Source organism: Phodopus roborovskii, unplaced genomic scaffold (assembly GCF_943737965.1).
Source record: "Phodopus roborovskii unplaced genomic scaffold, PHOROB, whole genome shotgun sequence".
Classification (NCBI taxonomy): Eukaryota; Metazoa; Chordata; class Mammalia; order Rodentia; family Cricetidae; genus Phodopus; species Phodopus roborovskii.
Window position 1 is genome coordinate 11,715,953 of NW_026126525.1, and position 25,317 is coordinate 11,741,269.

At 45.7% G+C, this 25,317-nt stretch overlaps 1 protein-coding gene across 1 annotated transcript; it reads left to right on the plus strand.

The window, feature by feature from the left end:
• The first annotated feature begins 4,379 nt into the window (after nucleotides 1-4,379).
• Nucleotides 4,380-19,988, plus strand: Naaa (N-acylethanolamine acid amidase). Its single transcript, XM_051198296.1, has 11 exons — nucleotides 4,380-4,629; nucleotides 5,467-5,631; nucleotides 8,101-8,227; nucleotides 12,128-12,218; nucleotides 14,677-14,753; nucleotides 16,028-16,200; nucleotides 16,313-16,375; nucleotides 17,171-17,237; nucleotides 18,111-18,139; nucleotides 18,645-18,722; nucleotides 19,306-19,988. Exons 1-10 carry the CDS (start codon nucleotides 4,418-4,420, stop codon nucleotides 18,718-18,720), a joined length of 1,080 nt encoding a protein of 359 aa, XP_051054253.1. The 5' UTR covers nucleotides 4,380-4,417; the 3' UTR covers nucleotides 18,721-18,722; nucleotides 19,306-19,988.
• The last annotated feature ends 5,329 nt before the right edge of the window (nucleotides 19,989-25,317 follow it).

Below are 25,317 nucleotides of genomic sequence, written 5' to 3' on the forward strand. Positions count from 1 at the left end.
GAACCGCTAACCTCAGAGTTGATGTCTGCCATTCCTGTAGCATGTGTGTATATGTGTTCAGCATGGTATTGTTCAGTATCTTAAAATTTTACATAAAGAATAACAATTTATACTGGTGCTGGCTGTAATTCAGCATTAGTTTCCGTGTTATATGTGGGGTGTGTGCTCATGGAGGCTAGAGGCCAACATCAGATGTCTTCCTCTTTCCACCATCTTTCTGAGACCGGGTTGCTTGCTCACTGATTTGATAAACAAGGTGTGCAGTTTAGCTCCATCTCAGCAAGAGGCAATTGAAGAGGACAGGTCTGGGATCCTCAGTCTCTGCCTCCGAGGTACTGGTTTCACCGGCCTGGCTTTTTACATGGGTGCCAAGATCCTTGGTCTCTTTCTCCCCCAACACTGGGATCACAGGCCTGGCTTTTTATGTGGCTTCTGGGATCCAAACTTGGGTCTTCATGCTTATACAGCAGGTGCTTTTCCGCCAGGGCCATCTTCCCCAGCCCCAGCATTAGCCTCTTCATAAATGCATTTTTCATTTTGTTAAGTGTTGCATTCATTATTCAGCATTCATAATTTATTATTTTGCTGACAAAAAGCAGTTACATGTTTCCAGTTTACAACTTTGTGGGCATCTCTGCCAATGCTACGGTCCGGTCTACAAAGAAATGATACACAGAGAAACAATATGCAGGTAAATGCTCTGTGATGTGCAGGGGAACGATCCATAGAGAAACCATCTGTGTGAGGCAAGAAAGAATCCGGTTCAGCACGACTCAGTAACCAGTACTGGTTCAAACTTCTAGAGTCCTGACAGGGCCAGTTTGTTCTTTAGGCATTTAAATACAGTACAATTTTGGTGACAACTATCTCAATCCCATGTGCACAATAAAGCTTAAGGTAACTTGGTTATATAGATACTGTAGGTCACCAAGCTCTAAAGCATATGTGACATCTCCCATACGGATGGGTCCTATTCACTGAGAAACTAAAGGTGTAGGGAGAGAAAGTCTGGGATTAACCTAATAGTCAGATGTAGCATGGCCCTACAGGTAGCAAAAGTCACCAGGCTCTTAACTCCTCTCCCAGACTTCTGGGTAAAAATGGGTATACATCCCTTCTGTTGAAGAGACAAGCGTGCTTAACATTCCTGGTTTCCTTGGTGCTTATCTGTGAGCAAAAAGGCCTCATGCCCTCTACAGAGCCATGAGTAATAAGCACTTTTGAATGTATCAAGAGTACATGTTCTTAGAGTTTTCTTTTTCCTTTATCCAAACTAGATAATGGACTGCAGATGTCTTTGCTACAAATGGAATTCCTTGGTTGGAAGGTCTGTGGTTCCTTGATATTGGATAATACTAAATTTTATTGTAGCCCCACACACAAGCCTGAGTTCCTAGTTTACTGCAGCCGTATCAACACAACGTTACTAGACTTCGAAACTGTAGACTTTTACCTGTGAAGTGATTGAATTTTTTAATAGGCAGTTCATTGGCCATTGGGGAGGGGAGATAATCACTTTTTTTGTTACTCAGTGTAACTCTTTAGAGCTTTTAATCTTTTTCTTTGTTTCTAATTGCTTTACACTCTTTCCTTTTTTGTTTTGTTTTTTTGTTGTGTTTGTTTGTTTGTTTGTTTGTTTGTTTTTCGAGACAGGGTTTCTCTGTGGTTTTGGAGGCTGTCCTGGAACTAGCTCTTGTAGACCAGGTTGGTCTCAAACTCACAGAGATCACCTGCTTCTGCCTTCCAAATGCTGGGATTAAAGGCATGCACCACCACTGCCCGGCCAATTTACACTCTTTCTTAAAGATCTATTTTTGTGTATGTGTGTTTGAGAATGTATATTCACATGTATGTGGATATGCCCAAGGAAGCCAAAAGATGTTAGACCCTTTGGAGCTGCAGTTACAGGCCTTTATGAGCTGCCCATCACAGTTGCTGAGATCTAAACCCTGGTCCTCACAATACAGCAACAAGCACCTTTAACCCCTGGATGCTCCTTTTTTTGTTTTTTTAAGAGTTATTTATTTATTATATGTACAGTGTTCTGCCTGAAGGCCGTAAGAGGGCACCAGATCTCATTATAGATGGTTGTGAGCCACCATGTGGTTGCTGAGAATTGAACTCAGGACCCTCTGGAAGAAGAGCTAGTGCTCTCAACCTCTGAGCCATATCTCCAGCCCCCTGGGTGCTACTTTTTGTCAGTTCCTGCAGATATCTCCACAGGTGGGATATAGTATATCTGTAATAAACCAAGTTCCTGTATAAAGTTTGGACCTGGAACTTTTCAAAACCATTCCCAAATCCACTCTTGATGGGGTTTCTTTCTTCTCACACATTTTACTATGAACAAGAAGAAAACAGGTGGCAACTTTAGCAAGAGTACCTCCTTCCTTGGTGTGCTAGCTAATTTTGTCAGTTGACACAAACTAGAGTCATTGGAGAGGAGGGAGCCTCAGCTGAGAACCTCCACAAGATGGGCTGTAGGCAAGGCTGTAGGGCATTTCTTAATTAGTGATTGATGCAGGAGGGCTCCGTGCTGTGGAGCAACCCTTCTATACATTGTGAATGTGTGTTATTCTCATTGGTTAATAAAAAGCTGACAGGCCGGTAGCCAGGCAAGAGGTATAGTCAGGACAGCCAGAAACAGAGGACTCTGGGAAGAAGAAGGCAGAGTCAAAGGAGATGCCAGCCACTGCTGAGGGAGTAGGACCTGTAGAAAATGAGGTAATAAGCCATGAGCCACGTGGCAGGGGGTAAATAAGAAATATGAGCTAATTTAAGTGTAAGAGTTAGCTGGTAACAAGCCTGAGCTATCAGCTGAGCGTTTATAAGTAATATTAAGCCTCTGAGGGGTTATTTGGGTCTGGACGGTGAGGACAGGAAATGTCCATACACAGCCCAGCCCTTTGTGGGTGTGGCCATCCCTGGGTTGGTGGTCCTAGCTTCTATAGGAAAGCAGGATAAGCAAGCCATGAGGAACAAGCCAGTAAGCAGCACCCCTCCATGGTCTCTGCATCAGCTCCTGCCTCTGGGTTCCTGCCCTGACTCCCTTCACTGATAGACTACAATGAGGAAGGGTAAGCCAAGTAAGCCCTTTCCTCCCCAACTTGCTTTTGGCCATGGTGTTTCATCACAGCAATAGAAACCCCAGCAAAGACACTGGAGAACAGTCTTCTCCCTGCATGACAAAGGAACCTTGACCTTTCGATTCTGATAACATCCTTACTTCTCTTGCAAGTTGCTGCTTCATCTCTTCTTCAAAGACATACTTCTGCTTTGAGGGAAGCAGTGATTGCAGGGGACGGGTCCTGATGTGGTTGTGGGTTCCTGAACTAGGGAGCTTCCCTCCAGAAACTCGATCCCAGGACTTATCAGACCTGAGTTGTGGGTTATTTATCTATCGCAGAAGAGTGATGACTTCTGCGTGTGGCTAAGGAATGGCCCCCAGTGTCTAGCTGCTTGCTATTCTGCTGCAGATGGGGCATTTGCTTCAGAACATCAGCTTAGTGGCATACAGGCCATACAGGTAGACAAATCAGAGGTAGTGATGGCTCCTACTGCAGGATGGGTAAGAAAGGATAACAGTAGTGTCTGAGAGATGGCTCTGAGGTGACCTGGGTTTGATTCCCAGCACCCGCATAGCAGCTCACAACCATCTACAACTCCAGTTCCATGGGATCTGAAGCCCTCATCTGACTGCTTCAGGCACTAGGCACACAAAAGGTGCACAAAAATACATGCAGGCATAAAATAATAAATTAATAAAATAATAAAAATAAAGACTCCAAGGTGACTTTACAAATTTAGTCTCTCGGATACTGGGGACACTTTAGAGGAGTCTAGAGAGCTTCGGGTTGGAGATTTGCTAAGGTAGACTTTGGATTCAAACAACCCAACACAGGAAGGCAAAGGCTCCCCAGCCTGTGGCCCAGAGCAGGTGACTTCCCTCTAAGCTCCGTCACCGGTGAAATATGAGTTAATAGGAGTTGTCATTTGGCTTGTATTGATATATAGGAGTCAGCAAAAAGAATAGCACACAGATGGTTATATTTTTGCTTTTTCTTGGGGGTTTTGAATAGAAGGAGTTCTGCCCTTCAGAGAGCTTTAAAATGAGAAAATGCAGAGTGAGCAGACAACGATGCCTTTCTATCACAGTAGGGCTTTAACTCCCTGGACCACCACAGCTCCCACTCTTGGCCCACGGAGGTGTGTGATGAGGCCTCAAGTTGTGAGTGAAAAGCAGGCTTGATCCAGCTAGGGCAGGAGGCCAGTGTCACTGCTCGGGTTCTTGGCGACGGGTGGGGCGACCTAGGGTAGGCTCCGCCTTCAGTGCTAGCACCGCCCCTATGCCGCCCCCTTCACTTCCCGGACCTGGTAAAGGCTCGGTGGCGGTGTGGTGGCCTCAGGAGTCCGAGCTATGGGCACCCGAGCCACCGTAGCTGCGAGCCATGGGGCACACCTGGCACTGGCTCTGCTGCTGCTGCCGGGGCCCTGGCTGTCGGCTGGAGTCCCCGGAGCTCCGCCACTCTTTAACGTTAGTCTGGACGCGGCCCCGGAGCAGCGCTGGCTGCCGATGCTGCAGCACTATGACCCGGAGTTCGTGCGCGCCGCGGTAGCGGAGGTCATCGGGTGAGCGCGGGACAGGTCCTGTGAACTTTCAGCCAGACTCTGCCCACCCCTTGGTGCTGCACCCGTGCCCTCCCCACTGGTCCATGCAGCTACCACAGGGTGGACACAGCAAGGCCGTTTAGGCTCTTAAGTTAGGGGGTCTCTGGTGGCAGGAGCGTCTCCCAGACATTTTCCGGGTCAGAGCGATGCACAAGGTGTCACTCAGTCGGCTAAACTGCGGAGTAGGGCATGGAGCCCATGAGCCTCCCCATCCTGGACCAGCCTGGCTGCCCTTTTTCTTCGGAATGCTTGGCACTGGGGATGGAGGCGAGCGCTCTGCTGTTGGGTGTTATTTCCGCCCTTATAATTTAATTTTGAAAGTTTCTGAGAGTTTGACCCTGCTCCGTTGAGTATATGGACAACACAAATTGCACTTGGTGGTTTTTTTGTTTGTTTGTTTTTTGTTTTGCTGTTGTTGTTGTTTGTGTTTGGCAGCGGAGGGGGTAGGGATGCAAGGAAAAGGATGGACCCTGGAGGAATGGGGAGCTAATGTGATATGGGTGTATTGTATGAAATTCCCAAATAACTAATAAGATTATTATGTTGGGAGAAAAAAAATTAAAGCCTCTCTGTGTAGCATAAGCTGGCCTTGCTTGTGAACCTCCTGCCTCAGCCTCCTGAGTAGCTGGGATTACTCTATGACCCTCGGCTTTGGACTCTGGGAATGGAACAGCAGGGTGCAGGGCTTCAGTTCTGGAAAAATCTAGACTGTTTATGTTCCTCTACCCTAGCACACACACACTTGCACCCTGCGTGCTCTGAGCAGGAGACATAAGCTTCGTGCTTTATCGTTTCTAGCCACAGGGTTCCCCAGTGGGTACTTGAGATGATCGGCGAGGTGGTGTCCAAGGTGGAGAGCTTCCTGCCCCAGCCCTTCACTGACGAGATCCACGGCATATGCAACTTCCTTAACCTCAGCCTGGCCGAGGGTATCTTGGTCAACCTGGCCTATGAGGCCTCTGCGTAAGTGCCTCATGGTAGGGTGGATTAAAGTCACCTGTCCGAAACTGTCACCCATAATGAGTGGGAGGCGGTATGTTTGCTGTGAGATAAAACAAGACAGTCTCTGCAGTTTGGAAACCATCTTAGGTCTGAGTCCCTGGAGAAATCTGAGCAGCATGTGTCTGTCAGGTGAACTTCCTGGGAGAAAACAGCCACTCTGCCCAAAACTTCGTTTTATCTTGCCATCAGTGTAGGGGGCGTCCCACTTTCCAGACTGCTCGAGGGTGGGACCATGGCTCTGCTGAGAAGAGTGCCTGTGGCGGATGCAGTGAGTGGACCAGAGTTCAGATGCCCGGTTGGGTATGGCCTCATGTGCCTGCAACCCAATCACTGGGGTGGGAGAGGAGAGGAGGGTCATGGTTTCAAGTTCAGAGGAGAGAGCCTGCTGTCTAAAAAGTAAAGTGGGGGGTTCAGTTCAATCCCTGAGCCAAGGTGGGAGGAGGGAACTGACTACTATTGCTTGTCCCCTGACCTCCAGAAGCACACCGTGGCACATGCGCTCTCCCCGCTCCCACACAGATAAAGACAAGGTGGACCCCTGAGTGCCTGCCGCGCTTACTATTTCCCACCCTGTGTGGACATCCAGTGGATGCCAATAGCCCCTGGCTGCCTTAAGATGAAGGAAAGGCAGCCAGGCATCAGTTGGGTACACCTTTAGTGCCAGCACGCAAGGCAGGCAGATCTCTGAGTTCAAGGCCAGACTAGGCTACAGAGCTAGAGCGAGGACAGCCAGAGATACACAGAAAAACCCTGTTTCCCTCAAAAAATAAGTAAGTAAAATAAGATTTTTTTTTTTTTAAACCCAGGCGTTGGTGGCACATGCCTTTAGTCCCAGCACACGGTAGGCAGAGGCAGGTGGCTCTCTGTGATGTCAAGGCCAGCCTGGTCTACAAAGCTAGTTCCAGGACAGGCTCCTAAGCAATACAGAGAAAAAAACAAAACAAACAAACAAAAGGGGTTTTTTTTGTTTTTTTTTGTGGGTTTTTGTTTGTTTGTTTGTTTGTTTGTTTTTTTGATGAATGAAGGGAAGTTTGTGGAATAACAATCTATTCTTTGGCAATTTTCCAGCCCCAAAAGAGCATCATTGAGGGGAAGACTCCTGTGTACTCTAGCCTGCTAAAGTCAAAGGGAACTAAGTTAATTGTGCCCTGTGTCTCAGGGAAAGGCATTTATTAAACTGTCTAGTTTTCTTTGTAAAGCACCTCAGAGTCAGGTGGGAAATGCTGGGCCCTGGCTTCTGAAGGCTGTGTGAGCTAACTATGCCCTACTGAATCTTTGTAGCCTCAGGTGGCCTAGGAGCACAGCCCTGGGGGGAAGGTGGCATCTTCTGGTTTGTGATGTAGAAACCAAGCCTCAGAGGGAACACTTGTCGGCTCTCTGGTGGCTGGTGAATTCCAAGACTGCCCACAGTGCCTCTCCTGAAACAGGCATATCCCCTGTGCGTCTGCGGGAGGAGCCACATTTAAAGACATGTACACTGGAAATGGTGGCGTACATCTTTAATCCTGGCACTCGGGACACAGGGGCAGGAGGACTCTGTGAGTTTGAGGCCAGCCTCCTCTAGATGGTGAGTTCCAGGACATGCCCAAAAAAGACTTGGCAATGGTGGTCCCCCGGGTGGTCCTCTTGCCACCTCTTAGAAAATACCAACTTTGAGAGCAGTCCCACAGACTTTAACCACTCACCATGTTACCTATGAGGTCAAGATCAGAAACCTTAGGAGTCAAAAATCACACCAAGCTTTCTTCTTTAAAAAAGCCAAGCAGTGAGGTACTACTGTCTTCCCCCTCCTAATTATAAAAGTAACAGTGAAACGTCACAAAAAATAAGTAGTACAGAAAACTTTATTTAAAAGATTTTTTTTATTCGCTCATTTAATTATTTATTTTGTAGGAAGGTTGCCCTCTCTGGCCTCAAGCTGTGTACAACAGGCTGGCCTCAGACTCACAGAGAACTACCTGCCTCTGCCTCCCGAATGCGGGGATTAAAAGCATGTGCCACCACCACCCAGCTCTGGAGTTCCTTTTAATTTAAGTGTGTGCATGTATGTGTTTGCCTTAACAATGCATAATATGAAAAAGACAACTTGGGTTAGCTTTGAAAAACATGTTAATAGGTAATGTACCAGCAAGCAGAGTTCAGAGGTCTGGCTGTGCTGAGCATACCCACAGGCTGTAGGGAAGATTAAACTCCGATCTGATTCATCTGTAGCAGCATCTTGTGTGCCGATGGCAGGGTCTAGATATATTGTGTCCGGTTGTGTCTTCCATCCATAGTTGAAGTTCTATATCCTTGTACAAGAGCATATTATAGCATATATATCAACAGTAAGGAAGAAAACCTGATGCTCTGAGGATTTGTTTCAAAAACAGAAATCTCACTCTTTGTTCCTGTTGTCTTCATTCTTGTTGGGATTTTCCCTTTGCTCAGATTCTGCACCAGTATCGTGGCCCAAGATTCCCAAGGCCACATTTACCACGGCCGGAACCTGGACTACCCTTTTGGAAATGCCTTGCGAAAGATGACAGTGGACGTGCAGTTCCTAAAGAATGGGCAGGTACACCCATGTGCACAGGATACAGAGATCAGGGACAGGTACAGCAAGATGCAGAGATGGGGGCAGGTACACACATGTGCACAAGATGCAGAGGTCAGCAGGGCTTCTGATCTGGGATAGGAACCATTTGCAGAGCCTTCCATCTTAGGTACTTCTCCCTGGAAGAGCCAAACACCAGGCTGGGGGAGTTGTCTCAGTGGATCACAAGGCACAGAGTCTGAATCTTCAAAACCAGGCAAAGCTGGACTTGGTATCAGGTGTCTGTGTGTTCCCAGTGTTCATGAGAGAGAGGCTAGCTGGCCTGCACAGACCACGGTGAACAAGAGAGCATCTTTAGGTGGAAGAGGTGGAAGGCAAGGATTGATTGAAATCATCCTCTGACCTCCATACATACACCATGGTGCATGCAGCCTCCCACCCCGGTTAACAGTAATCCTGAAACCATTAACTTCCTGTGGAAAACAAAAGCAGGAAAGATTTATATCAATTAAGGTCAATGAAGAAGGATGAGTCGTTGTTGGGGAGGGGTGGTAGGAATGCACTTAAAGAGACCAGTTTTCTTTGGGCACATTCTTTAGGGTTGTCTCTTAAGGTTTCTACTTCTGCAACAAAACACCATGACTAAAAAGCAAGTTGGGTAGGAAAGGTTTTATGCAGCTTACACTTCTACATTGCTGTTCATCACCCAAACAAAGGCAGGACAGGAATCTAAGCAGGGAAGGAACCCTGGAGGCAGGAGCTGATGCAGAGGGTATGGAGGATGCTGCTTACTGGCTTGCTCCCAATGGCTTGCTCAGCCTGCTTTCTTATAGAACCCAGGACCAGCATCCCAGGGATGATACCACCCACAGGGCAATGAAGCCTCCCTCATCAATCACTAATGCCTTACAGTTGGGTCTGATGGAGGCATTATGCTCAGTTTAGGTTCCCTCTTTTCAGATAACTAGTTTGCGTATCAAGTTGGCATAAGACTAGCCAGCACAGGGGGAGTGATCAGTCTTGCAAAGGTTATGTGTAATCTTCACCTTGTACTGCTCTCCCTGTTCAGGTGGCTTCTGTGATAGGGAAGGGCTTCACAGTGCCCAGGGACACCCAGCTTTAAAGTGGGGTAGTCATAGGTTTGCATTGTGCTTCTGTCTTCCTTTCCATTGAGGATTACTCAGTCCTGTTCTGCAAATTCCAGATCAAAGACATTAACATTTGCTTCTCCGAAATAGAAGTTATGATCAAATGAAGTTCTTGATGTAAAGCAGATTGGAAGTCTAGATAACCAGCGGCTAAATCTTGGAGCTGCAAACATGGCTTAGTGGTTAAGAGCACTGGCTGCTCTTACACAAGACCTGGGTTCAGTTCCCAGCACTCACATGGCACCTGAAACCTGTCCATAATTCCAGTTCCAAGGGATCTATGGGCCTCTTTTGACCTTCCTGCCATCAGGCACTCATGTGGTACATACAACCTAATATTTACTATTTTCACATGACTAGAAATATCTAGAGAGTAGCATGAATCAATATTGATTGACTATAAAGTGTGTGCTGTTGCCATGCAACAGAAAGGAGCTTGAGAAGTCACGTTTTGGCCTTAAGGAAGAGGTTTATATTCTCTGGTCTTTGCATTTTGTGCTTGATTCAGAAATAATAGAAATATATTGACTGAATACTTGTTTGGTCACCTGATAAATCCAAACTATACACAAATATCTAATGGAAGTTTCTCCTTTCTCAATTTCATTCATTTACTTTGACATTATCAACCGTTTTGCTTGTTTGTTTGTTTACTTCAGAAAAGCAATTTTAAGTGGCAACAGTGATAATACAAATACACAATTCTTTTTTAAGATATTTATTTTTATTTTGTTATTTATGTGTATGCCTGCAGGCCTGGGTGTTCATAGGTGTACCATGTATGTGCAAGTGCCATCAGGGACCAGAAGAGGGAGTTAGACTCCATGGAACTGGAGTTACAGATGGTTGTGAGCCATGGTATGGGTGCTGGGAACTGAACTCACATCCTTTGTTAGAACAGCAAGTGCTCTTAACTGCTGAACCATCTCTCCAGGCCCTAAAAGAGCTTTGTGGTCTTTTTATTTGTTTGGTTTTTTTTTTTTTTTTCAGTTGTTTCTTTGGAACTGCATTGTTGGGCTCTTTAGGCTCTTTATTTTTAATTGTGTGTGCATATGTATCTGAGTGTGAGTACAGTGGAGTCCCAGGCAGGTGAAAGCAGCCCATGTGGGTGTGAGACCTGAAGTCGGGTCCTTCGTGAGAGCAGTATATGCTTTTACTCACAGGACCAACCCTAGGGTTTTAATTGTGGGGCTAATGCACTCCCACTGCACTCCTGGGGATGGTGATAGGGAGCCTTCATGGAGGCACACAGAAAGTCTAGGAGGAAAGATCATTGAGAAAACTAAGGCCTTCTCCCTTAAAGTTGTCAACTAAGTTATTTTTCACAGTCAGATGAAGCAAATTTGAATAACTTGGTGAACAAGGTTATTAATATAATATTAAGTTTGACTTGGTTTTGTTATTTTGAAACAGAGTTTCTCTATGTAGCCTTGGCTGTCCTGAAACTCACTATGTAGACCAGACTGGCCTTGAACTTGAAGATATCTACCTGCTGGGTATTGGGATTCAAGGCATGCATCACCACGCTTAACTTTAATATTAAGTTTTCAAAATAAAAATATTACTGTGGGTCTATTTAATTTTTCAAAATCTAAAAATATTGGTTAGCCATTATATTTATGGTTGTGAGCCTAGCCTTTAACGGCTGAGCTATCCCTCCAGCCCTGGTTAGCCATTATAAACAATACAAACTATGTAATATGGATGCTTCTAGATGCTTCCAGGAACACAGCCTGAAGATCGTTGCTGATGGTGCCTCTCAACCTCTGCAGCTTGTAACTTGGTTTGCGGTGATGATATAGTGTTAAATGAAAGCTGGATGGAGGGTGATTTAGAAAGTGTGAACTTTAATCTGGCTGTTATCTATGAGCCATTCCAATGGTTTAATTGCTTTAATTCCACAGACCTCATAAATGTAGTGTTAACCATTTCCAGTCACACTCCATTTGCTACCTTCCCAATGGAAGTCTTCTGAGTGAATAGTGTTTCATAGACACACAGAATGCAACGGGATAGAAACAATGAGTTATGGTGAAATCTGCTAGTTCAGTATCATATTTTTAAGTTTTTCTTTTAGTAGTCTGACTTAGCATCCACTCTCCTGCTGTGCATAGTGTCACCCTAGGTGGTGGTATATAAGTCAACTGCAACTACTGTCACTCGTCTCCAAGTACCAGCAAGGTCCTCTGAAAAATACCACAGTCACAGCCATCACCTCATGCTTTGCCAAGCACATTCACTAAAAAAAGCAGTTTGGAGAGCCAGGTGTAATGCAGATGGATATCTGAGTTCAAGGCCAGCCTGGTCTACAGAGCAAGTTCCAGCATAGGCAGGGCTACACAGAGAAACCCTGTCTTGAAAAACAAAACAAAGAAGCAGTTTGGTTTTAGTTTAGGGAAAGGAAAGCTGCACAGCCTACCCACATCCATCTCATTTGCTGAATTCTGTCCATGGACCCCCCTCCGGACAAGGTTACAAACCCTTGTTCTAGAATGTGTTTCAGAGTTTCACTCTGTTATGTTGAAATCTCTGAGGGGGGAAAAATCCAGGAAGCTGGGTATGGTGGCATACACTTTTAATCCGGAACTCTGAAGGCAGAGGCAAGTAGATCTCTGTGAGTCTGGTCTACATAGCACGTTCCAGGCTAGCCAGGCCTATATAGTGAGGCAGTGTCTCAACAAACAACTCAGGGAGGTATAGGGGAACTAAGTGATTTCTGTTTGCACTCTGCTGGGTAGTAAATGACGCCTTTTTTTTTTTTCCTTGATTTCAGGTTGCATTCACCGGGACTACTTTTGTTGGCTATGTAGGGTTGTGGACAGGTCAAAGTCCACACAAGTTTACAGTTTCTGGAGATGAACGAGGTAATTTAAAAACGCCCGAGCATTTTAAAGCAAACCCTTGTTGAGGTCTTCTAAGTGCTTCCTTCACTCTCAACCAACAGAATGTGTGGAAGGAAACTTCCAGTGACTTCCACTCCACTCATGAGAGAAGACAGAGAGTCCTGTAAGCAATGAGGGGGACCTCAGTGGTACCTGAGGCTCCAAAGGAAGGAGTGAGGAACGGTCAGATGGAAGGTGCAGAGGCATGGGGGTTAGGTTGTTACTAGGGTCAAGGGTCAGGGAAGGCCTGACCCATGTCATCTCAGGTCTGCAGAGGTAAGGGGAAGTCATCTCCGTGGTCTGACAGCAACTACAAAGACGGCAAGTGTCACTGTTGGTGTATTTCAGAAATGGAATGGTCATTGTACTTATGGCAATAGCTATTACTATTGGAATAGTCCAGAAATAAAAAAAAAAAAAAAAAAAAAAAACACAGTTGGTGTAGTTACAGCAGGAAGTAAGAACACTGGAGATGTAGAGGAGACTGTGGCCATGTACAGGGCCATGATGAGCCCTGTTAACCAGAATAGAAGCCATAAGAGGGTTTCAGGCCAAAGAGTGAACAGACACCCCCTTTCTCTCTCTCTCTCTCTCTCTCTCTCTCTCTCTCTCTCTCTCTCTCTCACACACACACACACACACACACACACACACACAACATACACACTTTTGAAACAGTTTTTTACCATCTTTGGCTGCTCTGTAGAGACTGGACTCTGCTGTGTTAAGACAGAGTCAGAGGAACACTAGGGAGCTATTGAATTCATCTAGGTCCGTGATCCCGCCCACAGGAATCCTAGTGAAACTCTTGGATTTAACATGCACATACTCAAACATTTTCTCACTGAGACAGGCAGGACTGATCCTAGGGACCATACATGATGCAGGGTTGGAAAAAGGCTACAAAATGAAATGATAGCTAGCAGGTGGAAGAGACGCTTCCCAGGCTGATTACCTGGGACCTGGGCCAGTTTGCTGACAACTTCATGTCATTATCCAGACCTCAGGGTGACATTGTTCAGTTCCATAATATGTGGGAAGTCCTGGAAGAGGTGACCTCTTGACTCTTTCTCCAGAGGCCTGTTGCTAAGGAAGAGCAGAGTGTTCACATAACATTCTTCATCTGATAGGACCTGGATATTACTTCATTTGGATAGGCTTATTCATATATACATGTGTGTGTTGGGGTGGGGGGTAGGTGTTATTTTTTGTTTTGTTTTGTTTTTTGAGAGTTTCCCTGTGACAGGTCTGGCTGTCCTGGAACTCACTATGTAGTTGAGGCTGGCCTCACTCTTAGAGATCCACCTGCCTCTGTGTCCCAAGTGCTGGGATTAAAGGCGTGTGACACCATCTCCTGGCTCAGTATTCAGGTTTTTATACCCATGTATCTATTCAACACTTTCTCAATTTTCTGTTATGAACGAATCTGAGTCTCAGCTAGCATATCCAAACCATAGCGTGACAATGTTAAGAGGTTGTGTATGTGTGGGTATGTGTGTGATGTCTACAAATGTATGTATTCATTTAAACAGGCTTTGACTCCATCATGTTATAAATTAAGATGTTAGTTAAACTGATTATTGGAATATGAGCAATTTAAAGTAACTGAGTTAGTCTGTAACATACAAGTTTCATGAAATGCAGTCACATTTAAACTTATTAAACTTATTAAAGGTACATCAGAAAGACAAAGTTCACCACATTCTTCCCAATATTTGTCAAATAGCCTCCCTTGAAAAGAACAGAATTTAATTTTGCCTAAGACAATATTTTTGTTTGTTTATTTTTCAAGACAGGGTTTCTCTGTGGCTTTGGAGTCTGTCCTGGAACTAGCTCTTATAGACCAGGCTGGCCTCGAACTCACAGAGATCCGCTTGCCTTTTGCCTCCACGACTGGAATGCCTACGATACTTATTGGTAGAATGATTTTATCTAACACAATCACTATTGAATCAGGTAGAAAAGATTCTGTTTTCAAAACCTGAGGGAAGCTTGGCATGATGGCACACATCTTTATCCCAACTCTCTGGAGGCTGAGGCAGAGGAGTATCGCATTGGAAGTCTGCCTTGGGCTGCAAAAGACGGTCTTGTCTCAAAAAATAAAAGGAGAAGTCAGTGAATATCTGCATTTTTTGTTTATTACTGTATATATGTGTACTACTTTGACTTGTATGTAGATGTTTTTATGATTGGTTGACTCTCTGGCCCAGGGCCAGCCAGATGACTTAGTAGATCCCAGGATCTGAGTTTGATCCCCAGGACCCACATAGAGGAAGGTGAAAACTGACTCCTGTGGGCTGTCCTCTGACTCTCAAATACGTGCTGGGGTGCACACACATAACACACAATAGAAGTGAATGCGGAAATAAACGTTGTTTTACTTAATTGTTTTTTAATGTGAATGGTGTTCGGACCCTGAGCCACTTCTTTGCACACACAGATAAAGGCTGGTGGTGGGAGAATGCCATCGCTGCACTTTCTCTGGGACACTCTCCGATCAGCTGGCTTATCCGCAAAGTGAGTACTAGCGCTGAGTACGCCTCACCCAAGCTCATCTAGACAGAGGGGCCATGCTGCAGGGCTGTGTGTCCCTTAACAGGATTGATGTTTTCCCCCAAGAAGAAGAATAAGCAATGTTTTCCAGTGTTTCTGTTTTTCCATAGTAAACATTAATGAAAAAACTAGGTACTGACTAACAATGACAAGGGCAGATTTTAGTCAGTGATGTAGAGACAAGAGTCGGGGCGACCTGGCTCTGAGTTGTACAGAGGCTGCTATAAAGGAAGAACAGGGGAATGAAGAAGAGGTGAAGGGAGACTTAGAAGGGTCAGAGAAGACACACATGAAATAAATGTAAATAAAATAATAAAAATATCTCATCTCATACAAGGCCTTGCCAGGGCCTTGTCATATAACCTTTGGGGACACTCGCTTTTGAATTGCCCTTTCATTGACCCCTCTCCTAGCCCCATATGTCTGTGTGCCTAGGTAGGACTGTAACTGTGTCTTTCTCTCAAAGTGACAAGAGTGATTGTGAAGGCGGAGGGGCCGGGAGGTCCCCATGGCGGGGTGAGTCTAGAGAAGGGGCATGAAGGATGCAGGGAGCTGGGGAGTGATCCTCTCCACTGTGCGAGCCTCAGATCTTTGCATGCCTCCACAGACTGGTCTGGCTCCTCATCCAATGCCACGTGCCATTTCTCTATCCCAGGCCTTTGCCAGTTGAGTCCATTGACCTGGAACTCAGTTCCACATCCACTCCAAACCCTGTAGCCACCATCACAGTGAGTCCTGTTTGTCTCCTGCTACCTGAGCTACTGTGCTCTAGGAGAGGACGGGTCCCTTGTGGTTTCCATCATTATTTCATGGTGCCACTATTGCTTGGTTATGTCTTTGTGTCCTTGGAAAATTTGCTGAGAGCAAGAATGAGGTGTGCCCGTGGTCCCGCTGCCCCCCACCCCACCCCTCCAGCACATGGCCTCGTGCAGAGCAGTGAATCAACAGTGACTGTGGAAAGAACAAATGAATGGGGAGATGTGATTGGTCAAAAATCGTGCCGCCAACACTGGGGGAGCCAACTCTAGGACTAGCTGACAGTTCTGTCCTGCTGCTGTTGGCTGTCTGAGGGGTTTATCAGGGTTCCTCTCAGGAGCCCCAGCGACCACAGGAAAAGCCAGGAGATACAGGGTACAGTCACGGCTTAGCATCAGGAAGCTGTACTTTCCAGTGTGTGTCCTGCCACGCGGGCCTCTCCCTTGGATATGTTGCCAATCCTGGTTTGTCTTTTTGTTCAGACCCTGAGTGACTCAGAAAACTTTGAAGCCGCCGTTTACACTCTGGCCAAGACGCCCCTCATCGCTGATGTTTACTACATTGTTGGGGGTACCTCGCCCTCAGAGGGGGTGGTCATCACCCGGGACAGAGGTGGCCCAGCGGACATTTGGCCCCTTGACCCTCTGAGTGGAGCGTGAGTAGAATTGCAGTCTCTTTACCAAACCTTTATTTGCTGAAGTAGAAGCTATTTTTAATATTTCTTCTAAATGTCCCTGGATAAGGTGAGCTGACACACTCTATTGCAGGTGGTTCCGAGTTGAGACAAATTATGATCATTGGAAGCCTGTACCCAAGAGGGATGACCGAAGGTAGACTAATTTTGTTTGTGTTTTATTGTTTCATTGATACAGTCTTACACTGCAGCCCAGGCTAATATGGAACTCACTTTAAAACCTAGACTAACCACAAATTCAGAGTAATCCCCTTGCCTCAGCCATGAGCCTCCATATCCAGCCCTGTAGGTAGGCTTCCAATATTTTCCCATGGTCAGGAGACTGTCCCCTTCCTACAATAGGGGCCTATGGGTGCCATCTCCTTCCAGAAAATACACCTGCCCCTCACCAGGGTCTGGAAGGGTAGAGAGTACAGGGTGTGGAGGGGAACAGTGGGGAGGACCTCTTGGTAGTTGGGTGGAGGCTGGAAGGGTCGAGGAGCCCCGCATTCCATCATGAACCCTAGCAATGACTCTGTGGGGGCTACTAGGGTCATTTTTCCCTGTACCTGAAAGTGAATGGAAAGGGCTAAATAATGGGCTACTGCTATAAGCCTTTATTTGGAAGGATATCATTTCCCATAAATCAATCAGTCAGTTGCCCTGCTGATACAAGGGCTTGTGTTGCCCTTTCTAATGTGGAAATGCCAGTCATTTGGTTACAGGAAGTAGTATATCTCACAAATCTCTATTCCCCCATGGGTTTGGCAATAGCTGATTTCTGCAGCAATTTCCTGATTCTCTTGAGCACATGGGATAGAAGGAGGGAGGTCAGCTGAAAGAATCAGATGACTTGGGAAAGAAGGTTGGGTGCCAGAATCTACTTGGAAGGGACTGGGCCTTGCACTGTGCCTCTCAAAATGGCATCTGATGAGGGTCATTTTCCTTGCAGAACACCAGCCATCAAAGCCCTAAATGCCACAGGACAAGCACACATCAGCCTGGAGGCCCTTTTCCAGGTAACTCTGCTCCATGACTCTGCTCCATGCTCACCTTCTCTACTCCACTCCATGCTCACCTTCTCTAGGCTGTTGTTGTCCTAAGAGTATGAAGAAAGCTGCTTGAAATCAAGGAAAATGTTGCAGTAAAATTTCCATAAAAATTGAAAACATTTTAAAAGCCACTCCGTATTTTCTGAGTTTGGGTCTATAGGGTAGTGTAACCATCTTTATTTAAGCTTCTCTTCATAATAAAAGAAATAAGCACAGTTAGAATATGTGTTTGTTGTTTAAAACAGGAAGAATGGGAGATGGAGAGATGGTTCAGCTATTATGAGCAGTGACTGCTCTTCCAGGGGACCCAGGTTCAATTCCCAGCACTCACATGGCAGCTCACAGCTGTAACTCCAGTTCCATGGAATCTAACGCTCTCACACAGATATATATATATATATATACATATATATATATATATATATATAGGCAAAACACCAATGCACATGAAATATAAATAAATAAATAAATAAATTTAAAAAAGAGAGAGAATAAAGATTCAAAAATCTATAACAAGCATCCTGAGATATGTGAAAATGTTGAATGGTTATACTTTTTTTTACAAGCATTTATTCAGTGTGTGTGTGTGTGTGTGTGTGTGTACGCCCACAATCATGCCATACCATACACAAGGAGCTTAGAGGACAACTTATGGGAGTTGATTTTCTCCTTCTACCATGTGGGTCCCAGGGATTGAACTCAGGTCATTAGGCTTGGCACCAAGCCCCTTTACCAGATAAGCCATCTCGCAGGGCCAGTGGTTATAGTCTCCTTGTATGTATTCTACATGTGTCTCTTCTACTTTTTAATATTTTCATAATATGATATTTTCATATGCAGGTTTTATCTGTGTTTCCAGTTTATAACAAGTAAGTTCATGTTCAGGACAGCCTCTTCATTTTCCCCTAGAACAAATGTTTCTGTAACCAGGTAACCCGAATTTCAGACCAAAAGCTCTGGCACTAGCAGCCTCATTTTAGAGGGTTAGGGTTAGCTCAGCTGTCTGTCCTAATGTCAGTTAAATAGATGCACATTGAGGGAAGATGAAAAGATGTGCCAATCAGCTTGCTGGGAAGAGGAACAAATAAGGGGTCATGAGTCTGAGCTGGTCTTCCAGAAGATGGCCATTGGTTAGGTTAAATAGAGGAAGAATCAGGGAAAGTCTAAAGTAGGTCCCCCTGGTGACATTCTATCCCATTCGGGTTCTGCAGGGACTCTGAAGAAGTCTTTGACTCTTAAAGGGATAGGCTGGTTCTCAGGAGACATCCCCCTCCAGGTGCAGCCTGGCTGTCTTCTTATCCTGAGTACCAAGAGATGGGAAGGGCATCATATGGGAAGGCGATACACACTTAAGAATTGGCCTTGTTATTTCAGCTATACAATCTATACCACAGTAATGAGTGCTGCCGAGCCTGACAAGTACATGACTAGGGTCCGGAACCCCAGCTGAAGGTGAGCAAGGAGTGAGCGCCCAGGGCGGGCTGTGAAGGGTTTGACATTTGTTACTGCTTGCAGGGGACAGGGTAGCAAGTGCTTCTTACACACGATGGTGACTTCCCTACGAATTAAAAGTACATAGCATCTCCAGATAAACACTGATTATATGATGGGCAATCGTTAGGTGGTTTTTAAAGAGTTTACATGATGCTGAGATCTCATCTCTGCCCATTGCTGCCTAACAAACCCCTGCTCTCCGAGGCAAGTGTTGCCTCCTCACATATCAAGGAGCAGATATTTAGGAAGACCTGTGTGTCCCCAGAGCAATAGTGAGGCCTAGTGTTTCTGAGCATCACAAGGCAGATCCTGAAGGCAACAGACCCTCACAGAGTTTACCTCAAGGCACCACAGGGAAGAGGAAAGACATAGGGGACAAGGGCACCTGCCATCAGACCCCTAGGCTACTGCTCAGGTCTCTGGATTGTTCAGCCCAGCCTGAGGGTTTGGTCAGTCTTATATTTTGGAAATGTAAAAAGCATTACATTTTTAAAAATTTTTTTGTTTGAATTAAACATATGTGTTTTCTCTTCCCTACCAGGTGATGCTTGCTGAGGAGCTGCATTTAAAAGACTAAGACAGAGTTTAGTCTTTTGCCGAGAAGCTGCATTTAAAAGACTAAGATGTTTTCTTCTGCCTTGTGGGGGGATCTCTGGGCACACATCAGGGAAGGTGGAGAGCAGCCCATTGTCTTACATCTTCTCCACTCCTAGTCCTCTTGATTGTCCTTAACAACCCACCCTGCCTGGAACAACTCACAGCAGGTGTCCGAGGTCAGGCTCTATCCTGCTGGCCTCAGTTCCCCACGATTCTCTTCCTATTTCTGCCTTTCTACTGAAGAACTGAAGGGGTAAGACCACTGTCTTGTGGACAAGCCTGGGAAAAGTTTCCCCGAAGGCTGGACCATAGCAGAGTTTGCCTAACAAGTGCAAAGCCCTGGATTCCATCACCACAGAATAAAGAAATACATAAGTTTTCTCAGAAACGTGGATAACTATTATTTGAGTAGAATTTGTTTGAAGGTATGTCAGTCTTTGATTTCTTATTTCTGTATAATGACACTTTCACTTTTTATGAACTTCTAATGTATTTTTTATTAAAAAAAAAAAACCAACTACTTTCTTAGTACTTTTGAAAAGTATATGAAACCAAATAATTTCCTGTCATGTTTATCGTTTGTTAATAAAATGTCAAAAGATGTCAGGGAGAATAAAAACTTGCAAGCCCTCGAGTGTTGTGTTCTACCTGCTTACTCTGAAATCTTGTGCTTCTGTTTTTAAATATAGTTTATTATTTTATATTTCCTTCTAGGTATAGGAAAGGGAACTGAGTATGGATTTCTTTGTAAATATTCATAGGAGGTTTAATACCTATTTAATATACTCAGGCATCTTAGATTTGCTGAAGAATGATCTGGGAATGTAGATTAATAATCATGTCAGCGTCATCCATGGGGAAGGCAGGAGCGAGCGCGCACACACACACACACACACACACACACACACACACACACACACACCATTCCCCGTGTAGCTCTTGTGGGGCAGCCTGCTCACAGCAGCCGGCCTCTGGGGTCACCGCTCTGTTTCTGGGTTAAGGAGCTCAGGCATGCTAGGCTGGCTTGGGGAATGTACCTCTTAATCCACAAGAGTAAGAGGATCTAGGACTGGGGAAGGGGGTGTGTTCCCCACCTGGAGTGCCATGTCACACTCCTGTCCCCAGGCCTCATTTGACCCAGGTTGTTGGCCCAGAGCTTGAAGGTGGATGTTGTGAATGTCACTTGGCACTTGAAATGCACTGACCTCTGAGACGACAACACCAGGCAAGGTGGTATCATATCTGTTAGACCTGAAGCCAGCTCCATCCACCGAGCCTGAATACAGGAGGATGACCAGACGTATGGGTTAGGTGCCTGCCTTGTGCCTTGCAGTCATCAAGGCACCAAGAAGGTAAGGGGGGGGACTTCTGGCCTCTGGGACAGAAATGGACCATGAATCAGTAAATGAAGTTAATATGGGAAGGAAAGGTTTTCATCATGGACAACAGAGACAGAAACACAGCTCCCATCCATGTCCCACAGCAGCCTCAAGAGTTTTCTGTCTCCTAGGGACCTCCACCCAGACAAAACCAGGGTGTGTGGCTTCATTCAGGGACAGCCAGTATAAAATGGGTGGAGATTAAGTAAAGAGCATTTCTAACATAGACATTAAGCACAGGGGTTAATGGAGAGAGGCACTCAGGGAAGCAGCGAGACACACCCAAGCATGGCTGTGGCCGTCTGGGTGAGAGTCAAACTTAGGTGTCTTTACAGTGGGTTTACATTGGATCTTTGTGGTTTTCAACTTGCACCTCTGAGGTTTGCTAAAAATATGCCACCCACCCCCAACCCCAGCAGATACACACACACACACACACACACACACACACACACACACACACACACTTATTTTCAAAACATACTTTGGATTTATTTAATTTTGTATATATAACTGCTTTGCCTACATGTATGTGTATGCCATGTGCATGCTTAGTGCCCATGAGTGTCAGAAAAGGGTGCTAGATTCCCTGAAACTGGAGTTATGATTATAAGCTGCCATATAGATGCTGGGAATTGAACCCTGGTCCACTGAAAAAGCAACAAGTGCTCTAAAGCACTGAGCTGTCTCTCCAGTCCTAAACACACACACACACACACACACACACACACACACACACACACACACACACAAACACTGCTTTTCAACGCTGCCCAGAGTGTAGCTTGTAACAAGAGTATAAATAAAACATTTCCCTCAGTGAACAGAGCTGTGAGGTGGGTCTCTAACAAGCACTGTTCAGGCTTAGGGAAGAGCAGGGATGTGTTCAAGCTTCTGTGCCCCTTTGTTCTTACATAAGCATTTTATTTACCCTTGACCTGGGTAGGAATTCATGTATCATTCCAGCCCTAAGTAGGCACAGCTTGTTTGTTGTCTCCAACACCTTTGTGTGAGATGTCTGTGGGCAGCAGGGACTGTCTCACCAAATAGTGACTTCACCAAAGAAGTTCAGTTTCTTGAAGTCAGCAAGCCAGGCCCCAGGACCACGGACATTTTCTTGTCTCCTGCCTTTGCTTCCCTTTCCACGTCCCTGTCATTTTCTCTGTCTGTCTCTCCTGCTTCAGTTTTGTTTGGGGATGAAGGTGAGTTTGAAAACCTTGTTACATCATCAGCTCACAGGGAGCTGGAGGGGCTGCCCTTGGGTTTCCTGTTTTCAGGTGCTGGCAACCAACTTTCCTTCCATCTGTTAGGCTCAGTGAGTGAGCAGTGAAACACCTATATTAGAAAGAAAATGATAAGGCCTGGGTGACTTGACTGGCTAAGTCGAGTTCTAGAGAGGCAGGGACACTCTGTCACAGAGTGTCATAGCGTGGAAGTCACAGTGACCTCGGGTGTGGCAGCTGCCAGTCACTGCCACAGGAAGCCGGTTCAGTTTCGTGAAGCTTGTTCAACCTTGTTTTCCAGGACTCTCGTGTGTGTGTGTGTGTGTGTGTGTGTGTGTGTGTGTGTGTGTGTGTATGTGTGTGTGCATATGCATGCATATAGTGGAGGCTGAGGTAGGTACAAGCTGTCCTCTAAAAGCTCTTCAATCACAGTTTCCCTCTGAACCTAGCCCCCCCCATCCCGTGCAGTTAGGCACAGTCAGTAAACCCCACCATCCTCCAGTCCCCATTCTTGTCTCTATGGTAACAGGAAAGCACCTGTCACACCTGCCTTTTTACATGTGAGCTTGTGATCCAAGCTCAGGTCCCGCATGCTTCTACACTGAGCACTGTACCCATAGAGCCATCTCCCCAGCCTACAGGTTTGACTCGAGTTGTTTTTCTTGAAAAGTCTATTTTTGCTTTCTGTTTACTTTTTAATGACTTCATTTTCTCATGAGGACCCACATGTAATAGCTAATTTAGTTACAGTTCCTTTCTTACATTTTTCTTTCCATGTAAAAATTTTGAAACTATATCATTTGTTGATCTCAGTGATAAAGATTACTTTAAAAAAAAAAAAACCTAGAAGTTAAAAACGAAAGTTCACCTGTTAAACTAATAACTAGGCTCAATTCTGCTTAGCTTTTGAGATGAGATCCAACCAGACACATTTAAGATGGTATGGACATGAAGACAATGCAAATCTCATACTGTGGGTGGTGGCACATGCCTGTAATCACAGCACTCAGAAGCCTGAGTGTTGTAATTTTAAAAAGAAGCATGCAAGAGAAAGATGCCATGCAACAGAGCGCATGTGGAGGGTTTTTTGTTTTGTTTTTAAATTGGGGGAAAGTGGATGGGAAAGGGGGGAGGGGAGAGGGGAGACTGGATTAGCAGAAGAGACCGGAGAGAGGCAGAGACAAAGAGAGAAAGAGAGAGAAAGAAAAGGATGAGAGGCGGACAGGGCCCTTTTAAAAGGAACGTAGTGAATGTGCACAGGTGGTGCTCTTAGTGGCTGCAGCTGAGGGCGTGTCCTGTCAGAATCACAAGGACGGGCCAGTACAGATGCTTGAATACTAACACGGGGGAAGGAGGATTGTACTCCAGGTTAGCCTGGTACACAGGTCAAGACACAAAGAAGGGAGGGAGGGGGGAGGAAAGAAAGGAAAGAGGAGGAGGGAGTTGGGGGTTGGAGGGAGGGGAGCGCTCTCGCCCAGACCCATTCTTTAGTTTAAGAGTGGGGTGCACACCCTGGTCTTCACACACTCGCACTGTTTGAAGCAGACGAGAGCACAGTGGATGCACAGTTCTTTATGTGACTCACCTTGGGGACATTTTCAGCGCATTGCACACAGACTTGCCTGGCTCTTTGTCGTGTTGCATAGTATGCCACTGTTTTTATTGTTTTTATTATGCCAGAAATATTTGGTTGACTCTGAATGGAAATTACAAAAACACTTCTCATTTTATGGGGAGTCATATTTTGGGAGATTTTTCTAAGACAGCGCTCCACTATATAGACCAGGGTAGCCTCAACTTGTGGTTCTCCTGAGTGCTGGGATTACAGGCATACACCACCATGCTCAGCTCTGAACTTTTGAGGTTGTCATTAAAGAAAACGACTACTCTGCACTTTTCATGACAGTGGTACAGCTTTGACAAGTACTCCTGGTGTGTGTAGCCTTACCCACCCCATGACATCCCTGCAATGGAGTAACCCACGCTCAACACAGGGGAGGCCACGGGGCCCTAAGCAGGGATGCATGCAGCTCAGTAGCTCTGGTGCTATGTGGGCCGAACATCCCTTTATCCATGGTGACACGGTGTGTCACGGCATGGAGGACACCATGGCTCTCACCCCTCTTATTGGCCCATGGGAGTTATTACTTTTTTCCACACGGGAGCAGTGTTGCAAGGAGTGCTCTATAAGTTCACCTTTCCAGTTCGAACCTAGCCAGAACAGCAAAGCCATTTGTCTCTACGGATCCCACTACAGTTCTGTGCCTTGGGATCGCAGATGCAGACCTTCTTGTGTTTGTTCCCTCTTCTCTAGTCTCACTGTCTCCAGATTATTTTCCTCCATTTCTCAAATACCGGTGTGTGCATGTGCATGCCTGGGTGTGTGCAAGCATGTGTGCGTGCCTGGGCTTGTGCACGAATCAGTATGGATTCTAGTCCAAACCTCTCCTCTTCTATTCTGTGGTTAAATCGTTTTGATCAGCATCTAAGAAGCCAGGCATGGGTGGCACAGACCTGTAATCTCAGGCAAGAGGGTCACAAGTTTGAGTCCAGCCTGCAATATTTAACGTCTGAAAATGAAGGTAAAAGGGGGAGTTAGGATGTAGCTTGGTTGGTAGAGTGTTGGTCTAGCATGCATGAGGCCTGGCACCACACAAATGGATGTCATTGACACACACTTGTCATCCAGCACTCAGACAGCAAAGACAAGACAGTCAGAAGTTCAAGGTTATTCTCAGTTACACGGTGAGTTTGAGGTTAGCCTTGGATACATGACAGCCTGTCTCAGAACAGAACAAAATAAAAAAGTAAAAAGGTGCTGTGGATAAGGTAGAGTGTTTGTCTAGTATATTCCATGCCCCGAATTTAATTCCAGTGCCATAAAACAATAGCATCGCTGGGCGGTGGTGGCACACACCTTAAATCTCAGCATTCAGGAGGCAGAGGCAAGGGGAATCTCTGTGAATTTGAGGCCAGCCCAATCTATCTAGAGAGTTACCAGGACAGCCAGTGCTACATAGAGAAATCCTGTCGGAAAACAAAACAATCTTGCAGATGAGAGGAGAGCTATGGTTTGTAACGGGATGATGGAGAGTGTGAAAAACCTTTGAAACCTCAAAAAACTATGGCGTGTTTCTAGACCACGGAGGAAAAGCCAGTAAAGAGGGGAAACCGGAGGGAGAAAGGATGACAAACCCCTGGGTACCAAGCCCAGAGAGGAGCGGATGCTTTCATGGGGTTCATAAGCAGTTTGTCCATCTCCCTCTGACGATGCGCCTTCCTTCTGTCAGCAAACGCCTCACTTCCCCAGATCTGCTTGCTGTCTGTGACCTGCAGGAGCTCTGCACCTCAGCC